We start from the raw sequence: 8944 nt of genomic DNA on the forward strand, positions 1-8944 counted from the left end.
AACCTCCGCCACCGCGCGTCGAGGTAATGGAGTTGCAGCCATCGGCCTGGGAACCGCTGCCGCCGCTCGCCCTCTGGATCGGGGGCCGCCACCGCCGGCCTGAGAACCGCCGCCACCGCATGTCGAGGTCGGAGAGCCGCGACCACCGCAGCCACTAGCCGGGGGTCCACCGCCGCGCGCGCTATCGGGCAACCGTCGTCGCTAATGAATCCAGATGGGGCGTAAAAAACTGATCTCTAGCACTACAGATTTTTCTTTTATAGACATCTGGAACTGGTCCGGCTCGACCGAATTGCACTGTCTAGCATGTTCTTCCTTTAGTTATTGGAAGTTTAGGGCTCCTAATATACAATATATATATATATATATATACGACAGCACTAAAATGCACCTGGGTGCATTCTCTATATTGAATGCACCTAGGCGTAATATATAAATACACCTCGATCAAGCCTCATCGCGCCCTCGGCCGTCCTGTTCCCGCACCTCCCTGCCCCCCGCCGCCGCCGCGCGCCTCCCTGACCCCGCGCCACCCTATACCCCGCAGCCACCGATCGCATCCCTGTCACCGCGCCGCCGCCGTCTCCTCCTTCCTCCGATCCTCTAACCCTAGATCCATGGCCCCACCGTCGCTGCCGCACCTTGAATCGCCTCGATGCTCCTCCCCTAATTCCTTGGCGATTGTTGTGGCTGGAGGTGCTGATCTGATATTGCCGTCTCCGATTGCGACAACGGGAGCGGGTGTACGCGGCGGATCAGATGATCCCTTGCATCACAAAACGTTGCTGACGCCACCGCCTTCAATTCCACCTGGATCACTGGTCACTCCGGATGCAGCCCAGCTGTTCCATCCGGTAAGAAAAAAAAACAATCAAAAATTGTTGCTCCACCGTGCGTGGTTTGTTGATTTTCTGTTGCATCGTTTGTTGCAAACTTGAGTCTCTGTTTTTACTCATTGATTACAATTGCATGGTGTGTTTGTGTTCCAGTTGCAACGTTTGTTGCTTGTTGATTGCAACTAGGTGTATACTCTAATTGCAAACTTGAGTCTCTGTTTTTACTCATTGATTACAGTTGCATGGTGTGTTTGTGTTCCAGTTGCAACGTTGTTTGCTTGTTGATTGCAACTAGGTGTATACTCTAATTGCAAACTTGAGTCTTTGTTTTTACTCATTGATTACAGTTGCATGGTGTGTTTGTGCTCCAGTTGCAACGTTTGTTGCTTGTTGATTGCAACTAGGTGTATACTCTAATTGCAAACTTGAGTCTCTGTTTTTACTCATTGATTACAGTTGCATGGTGTGTTTGTGCTCCAGTTGCAACGTTTGTTGCTTGTTGATTGCAACTAGGTATATACTCTAATTGCAAACTTGAGTCTCTGTTTTTACTCACTGATTACAGTTGCATGGTGTGTTTGTGCTCGAGTTGCAACGTTTGTTGCTTGTTGATTGCAACTATGTGTATCCTCTAATTGCAAAACTCATGATTGCGTGTTGTCCTGCAGGATGCAAACATACTTGATGTGTTTGTCCCCAGGGTGCAGCAAACATTTGATACAAAAGAAGAAGCCTACCTCTTTTACCTTGACTATGCAAAATTGGTTGGTTTTAGTGTCAGGACAAAAAGGACTAGTAAAGAAACCAGACACTGGGTTTGCAACCGTGAGGGGTTTCTGAAGCCAGGTCAAGAGAATGAGGAGCCTATGACAAATAAGACATCGATGAGAATTGGTTGCCCTGCTTATGTGAAGGTGAAGGAGGACAAGAAGCGCAATATTTGGTATTTTCATCTTGTTCAGGAAGCACACAATCACAAACTTGAACCCTCACCAAGGATGGTGAGATATATGCATTCTCATAAGCAGAGGGAGGCAGCGTTGGATGACCTGTTTGCAATCATGTCAAAGAGTGGTGTGCCAACACAGGCAGCAATGAATGTAATGTCAGAATTATTTGGAGGCCGTCAAAACTGGCCGTTCACAGAGAAAGATGTCCATAACAAGTAGGTCATAAAAACTGACATCATATCTTTGTGCGATATATTGACAACAGCATCTTCATTTGTTTTTTCTTTTATGGTACAGGAAAGCTGAGCAAGCAAGGGAGGAGAGGGATGGTGACATGGATAAACTGTTCCAATTTTTCAGGGAGTGCAAAAAACACAATTAATACTTTTACTGGGATGTGGATTTTGAACCAAAAACAAATGTGCTTCGGAGCATTTTTTTGGTGTCATGCAAGTTAGCGTGCAGAATACAAGGATTTTGGGGATGTAGTCACATTTGACACAACACACAAGACTAACAACAAGCATATGTCGTTGGCCATGTTTGTGGGTTGCAGCAATAATTTGAAAATGTGTCCTTTGGCCAAGCACTTCTTCGGGATGAAACAATAGACACATTCAGATGGCTTTTTGAGACCTTTAAAAGTTGCATGGGTGGTCAGCAACCTTTTGTGATTCTTACAGGTATGCTTTGGCTACAAAAAAATGCTTGTCACATAATTACTGCTGTGTTGTTGCAACTGTATCTTTGAAGATGATTGCAATATTTTAAACTGCTTGATTGCAAACCTATTGGGGTTTTTTTGCTGATTTTTTTTTGACAAACAGATGAAAATGCAGCGATGAAGGAAGCAATAAGGATTGTGTTTAACAAGACACAACACCGAAATTGCCGATGGCACATAACCAGAACATGGGATTACGAACTCGAGGAGCTGTACAAATTGCACAATGATAATAATCTAAAGGAGAAACTGCAGTCCCTGATAAACTATCCTCTGGGGCCCACACAATTTGAGGTGGAGTGGAATAAGCTGGTGGATGAATGTGGCATAAGAGAACACCCTGCAATTGTTGCATTGTGGCAGAAAAGGAAGAGATGGATAGCAACATATTTCAAAGGCATGTACTGTGGGCGAATGACTTCCACCCAGAGATCTGAGAGCCAAAACAGGGTTTTGAAAGATGGTTATGTTAACAATGTGACAAGCCTGCATATATTTGCAAAGAGGGTGCTTGACTCGATTCAGCACACAGACCACATGGATGCTGGGGAATCACACTACTCACAGGTATTTGCCCACACCCCTGAATTTTTTGGTCTGATTGTAAAAAAACTGTTAAACATAAATGATTCCAACTGCTGGTGTGGTGTGATTGCAACTACTGTATAATTCTACCCAAATATCTGTTAAAAAATGTAAACAAAATGATTGCAACTACTGTTGTGTTGTAATTGCAACTGCTGGTGTGGTGTGGATGCAAGCACTGAATAACTCTGGGGAATTTTGTTAAACAAACAATGATTACAACTGTTGTCTGGTGTAATTGCAACTGATGGTCTGGTGTGATTGCAACTTCTACATAACTATGCCCAAAAATTGGTTAAACAAACAATGATTACAACTGTTGTCTCGTGTAATTGCAACTGCTGTCTGATGTGATTGCAACTGCTGGTCTTGATGCAGACTGAAGTTGTCAGAGCCTGCAAATCAAGATTTGATGAGCAACTCAGCAGGGTGTACACCAGGGCTGTGTACAATGAATACAAGAGGGAATATATTAACAGCACAGCTTTTGTGATAGAGCCTGATCCGGGAGTGGAATGCGGTTACTTGGTGAAACATGAGAAAGGCGATGGGACATTTTGCTGGGCACAACACGCATTCAAAGTGGTGGCTGACAAAGCAGCAGGCGTGTATAAATGTGAATGCATGCAGTGGGAGCATACAGGTGAGATGAATTGCAACCTCGTTACATTAACAAAATTAAACATTGATGTTCCTGCATATTTACATCCAAATTGCAACAAAAAAATGCAGGTCTGTTCTGCATGCACATAATAAAGGCATTCACCCACCTCCAAGTCCAAAACATACCTGAAAAGTACATTCTGAAGCGATATACACGTAATGCAAGATCTGTGGTTCCGTGGGACCGGCACGATGTGAGTGTTGGTGGTCAAAATGAGACAGAGCAGTCAAGGTTGTCGAAGCTGCTGCCAAAGTTAATGCGACTGGGAAGAGCGGGAAGCAAATCTGATAGAGCATACACTGAAACTATCAGGCACATCGACATGATAACTCCTGGGATTGAGCTTCTACGAACAGCGGAGATTGGTCCGATTGGTCCGGACGAAGCAACAAATACTGAGTTGCAGCAAGATGCAGAAGGACGGCGGAATATTGGTCCCATTGCACCAACACAACAAAGTTCTGACAACAATATAGAACCTGTTGTGATGCCAACTGGACCTACACCACCACCGGAATCGGGCCTGAATCCAGATTCTGCAAACTGCCTCACTGATCTAAGATTGACTGAACCGCCAGTGTCGCGCATGAAGGGTAGGAAGTCTGCCAGTGGGGCTAAATGTGCTAAAAATAGTGTAGAACCTGCTAATCCATACAGCACATATAGTGGTGGTCAGGCATAAGAGAGTGCCAAACCTGCCATGTTAGGGGGCACTATAGCACAACATGCCTTCAGAACCCAAACAGAAGCAGAGCGGCCGAGAACAAGGACAAAAAGAGAAGTGCGAAAACTGTAGGTTGGACTCCAAGAAAAAGAGGTCGCCCAACAATAAAAAAAGGACTAGATGGGAATCAAGATGAGGCACAGAGTGAGGGGGATGATACACAGCAATCTGGGTGCACTATGGCGGTGCAGGAGTCAGCAGCATACGCGGTGATTGCAAGAATTAGGAGGGCGACAACTTGCCATGTTAATTACCAGGACGAAAGTGATTAAGGATGACTATGAATCTGACTGAATCTCCAATGTAATATTTCAATTTTATCTTATTTTATAACTATGTGTAAGTTAAACTCAATAATGACTGTGTGACTGTTCGGAAAACAGTGGACACACATGACCAACCAATTGCAACATCGTAGTTGCGCTGATTGCAACTGTATGTATACACTGAATAATACATGAATCTGTGTTATCTGTTTACGTCTCGACATATAATTAAAATATATCTTGTTTTATTATCATATAACAGTTGCTACTACTCATAAACAGGTTTGCAAAGTTTGCCATCATGCTGGTTACCAAACATAGAAATAAAAATGAGTGGTCAGGGTCAGTTGCAACTACGATTACAATTTCAGTTGCAACTGTAACATATACGCTGCTACTACTCATAAACAGGTTTGCAAAGTTTGCCATCATGCTGGTTACCAAACATAGAAATAAAAATGAGTGGTCATGGTCAGTTGCAACTACGATTACAATTTCAGTTGCAACTGAAACATATACGCTGGTTGCAACTGCCTCATATGGAAGGGCTCCACCTCGCCGGTGGGTACAGAACACAAACATATACATTGGTTGCAACTGCAATGGCTGGGATTTTTCAAACAAAATTGGAAACTGCAGTTTAGAGTACGATAACAACTAGATGAATAGACCAGTTGCAAATGGAACCAGTGCGCTGGTTGCAACCTAAACAGCATTACTAGATTGTTTCTGGAGATAACATAACACAACTGATTGTTTCTGACTACTGCATAACACAACAGATTGTTTTTGCATGAATCTAATTGTTCGACTGACTACTATCCCATTCAATTGGCAACGGACGACCTCCAATTCTAAACTTATCAAGCGAACCAGGAATTTCAGCTTGGTTCAAAGGGTGGAAGATCTCGTAATGCAACAGCTCACATCTGTATATCGGGCCCTTCAACTGCAATGGCATAAAAACATCATAATGGTCCGTGACTATATTATGATGCACACATAGAAAACAAACAAAAAACACCAAAACAGATAGAAAATCAGTTGACAGCATGGCTAACCGAATTGATTTCCTTGGTCATTTTGTCCCCATCATAATATTCCATGTACTTCCATACAAAAAAAAAAGACAATCGCTTTGACCTGCTTGCTTTGGCACATCAATAAAAGGCCGCCTCCACTTGCTAACTCTGGGTAACTTGAGGTTGGAAACTTTCTGGAAGGCTGCATCAATGATTGGGATTTTGGCAAAGACAGCCTTGTGTCGTTCTTCCTGATTAGAACAATTCAGGAAGTGGTCGTTCGAGTCCAGCACATCAATACGCTTATGGATAAAATTGAAGCAATATACAAAATAGTGAGCACCATCTTTGATAGGGACAAAAACCTGGTGCAAGAAAGGAGTAGAAAACTAATTACTAAAAATGGAAAACATATATGAAAAAAGAAGTTGCAAGAAAAAAGTATAGACAGTTGCAAAGTATGTGTCCTGGTGATTGCAACTGTAAATGATGGAAAGTAAAAAATTGTAGGTATGAAAAAAGTGGGTTGGGGAAAAGGTCTGCTAACCAATTTTGCTCTTGACAAATCATAGTTTTCGCACTCAGATATCAGATTATTCCATACATATATGAATTCTTCCGTCTCAGATTTATCAGCGTTGAGTACTGCTTCACACGTTGATACATTGAACTGTATGTGTTTTCCAGTTTGGAGAATAACTAAAAAAGAGAAATGATAAATGATTAAATTAGTTTAAACACATAAATGCAAGACAGTATACAAAAAATACATGGTTTTGGAGAAGAAACTTACATAAAAACCAGTGGTCAGAAACACTCTGTATCCACAAGAATCAACCTTGTGCACAATATCATCATGTCGCATGCAGTGCACGAAAAAGTCTATGATTCCTGACTCACCAAGGGTGTCATTAGAAAAAGATGTTAAAATTTTCTCGCCAGTTAGTCCAACAAGAAGGCCAAACTCCAACAAAATTCTCCTGCATCAACAAAAAAAAAGAAAAAACATATGGATTTGTTGGGGGCCTTCGTCCTCCGAAGGTCCTCAAAAACATGATTTAACAATGTTTTCCAAGTGGATTATGTGAACAGGTACCTTCGGACTCAGAATTACGAACATGAAGTGCGGTCAGGACGAAGCCTGAACCAGACGAAGGACGGGCTGATTACCAAGCTCCACGAAGGATGGTGCACAGCCGAAGCTGTGCGCAGGGAAGCTTCGTCGCGATAGCAGAGAGGGGAACCGACTTAAAGATGAAAAGACTACGTGGACCTTGTCAGGTTTCCATAAGTCATTGACAAATGTAATGGACATAAATGTAATTTTACGTGGGTTGCGTCTCGCGTCTATAAATAGATGAACAGTACTCTCGTACTGTTCACGCTGACTTGGCATTTGCTTTTGCGTCACGCTTGTACTTTTTATCTTCTCTCAGGACCGAAGGTACATTTGTAATTTGAAATCATTTCTATTTTTCCATGTTAATAAAATAGAAATGATCCTATGATGATGCTTATATTATATTTCATGCTTTATATGAATCCTCCGTCATTACTTGTTATGTTTACGAAGGTATGTTTCTTATGACCTTCGTCCGAAACTCATTATTTCCCGAAGGGACATAATGCTTCGAAGGACGAAGGACTTTAACACTTAACACTTTTTATGTTGCCTTGTTCTTAATTCTTAGCATTTGAGAACAAGTCCCCAACATTGGCGCCCACCTCCGGTGAACTCACTTCCACTTCGAGTTTTTTGAACACCTTCGGAAGCTATAGACCCTCGCTATGGCACCGAAGAAAGCTTCAGCGACTGGGGCTGCAGCACTGCAACCGCTGGACCCCAACCAGGAGACCGTCTCTCTCCGGGAGGCCCGAAACCAGAAGAGGAAGGCTGTCAGCCCGACGATTCAGGAGGATGAACTAGACCAAGAGATCAGGGACATGGAGATGCTACATCAACAGGTGCAGAGGAAGAAGGAGAAGATGGCCAGGCTAGCTGAGCTGCAGAGGCAGATAGACGAAGCTTCTGAAGAAGTCCGTCACCTTACCCACGATGAGCAGAACCGAAGGCCTCAACAAAAAGACCTTCATCAGGAGGGCTTCTTCAATGAAGATGACTGGTATGATAATTTTCATCATGGAAATTTTGTTTTCGACGATGCTTCTCCTCTGTCCGCTGAGCTGCAGGCTACACCTTGGCCTTCGTCCTATAAGCCACCCCAGCTTCCCATGTTCGATGGCCATTCGGACCCGAAGCAGTTCTTGATGAGTTACGAAGCAACAGTGTCTTCGTATGGTGGCAATGCTGCAGTAATGGCAAAGTCTTTCGTTATGGCCGTCAGGAGTGTTGCTCAGACCTGGTATTCCTCCCTTCGGCCAGGAACGATCACTTCATGGCAGAAGCTGAAGGATATGTTATTGACCAGCTTTCAAGGATTTCAGACGAAGCCGGTCACTGCTCAAGCCTTGTTCCAGTGCACTCAGGATCATGAAGAATACCTTCAGGCGTATGTCAGAAGGTTCTTGCGTTTGAGGGCACAGGCACCAACGGTGCCCAATGAAATTGTCACCGAAGCCATGATCAAGGGGCTTCGTCCTGGACCTGCTGCTCAATACTTTGCTAGGAAGCCTCCTCAGACCCTGGAGAAGCTGCTCCAAAAGATGGACGAGTACATTCGTGCTGACAATGACTTTTGCCAAAGAAGGGAGGAGGCCTTCAGATTTTCCGAAATGACCAGGGGCTTCGGAGGAAGATCCTATCCGAGGCATGTCAGGTCCATCCACAACTCCACTCAGAATGATGATAAGGGGAGTCAGCAGAACAGACCGCAGTGCTCTTCACAGGCTTCGGGGCAACAGCAAAGCTCCTTCCGACCACCAGCTCCAAGAGGCAGAGGCGCCAGGGGCTTCGGCGGAAGATTCGGGGATCAACCCAGAAGAATATTTTGCTTATTCTGTGGTGAAAACAAAGGTCATACTACCAGGATGTGTCATGTTACCATTCAGAAGCAAAAAGAGATAGCCGAAGCTGCCGCGCAACAGGCTCAGCCGAAGCAGGTCATGCACACTGCTTCGTATCATTCGCCCTACATCCCAGAATATGTGGGCAACCATCCTGCACTCTCTGCTGCTTCGGCAAGTCAGCCTTCAGCTTCCTGGCAACAGCCCCC

The 8944-nt window shown here is 44.0% G+C and overlaps 1 protein-coding gene across 1 annotated transcript; it reads left to right on the forward strand.

Moving 5' to 3' along the window:
• The first annotated feature begins 2435 nt into the window (after positions 1-2435).
• On the forward strand, positions 2436-4441 carry LOC103644615 (protein FAR1-RELATED SEQUENCE 5-like). Its single transcript, XM_008667793.2, has 4 exons — positions 2436-2469; positions 2614-3077; positions 3474-3738; positions 3828-4441. The coding sequence occupies exons 1-4, from the start codon at positions 2436-2438 to the stop codon at positions 4439-4441; spliced, it is 1377 nt and encodes a 458-aa protein (XP_008666015.2).
• The last annotated feature ends 4503 nt before the right edge of the window (positions 4442-8944 follow it).

Source organism: Zea mays, chromosome 1 (assembly GCF_902167145.1).
Source record: "Zea mays cultivar B73 chromosome 1, Zm-B73-REFERENCE-NAM-5.0, whole genome shotgun sequence".
Lineage (NCBI taxonomy): Eukaryota > Viridiplantae > Streptophyta > Magnoliopsida > Poales > Poaceae > Zea > Zea mays.

Coding starts and splice junctions, on each gene's coding strand:
- LOC103644615 (XM_008667793.2), top strand. CDS start 2,436: ATGGGTGGTCAGCAACCTTTTGTGATTCTTACAG. Junction 2,470..2,613: donor ACCTTTTGTGATTCTTACAG/GTATGCTTTGGC, acceptor TTTGACAAACAG/ATGAAAATGCAGCGATGAAG. Junction 3,078..3,473: donor GGGAATCACACTACTCACAG/GTATTTGCCCAC, acceptor GTCTTGATGCAG/ACTGAAGTTGTCAGAGCCTG.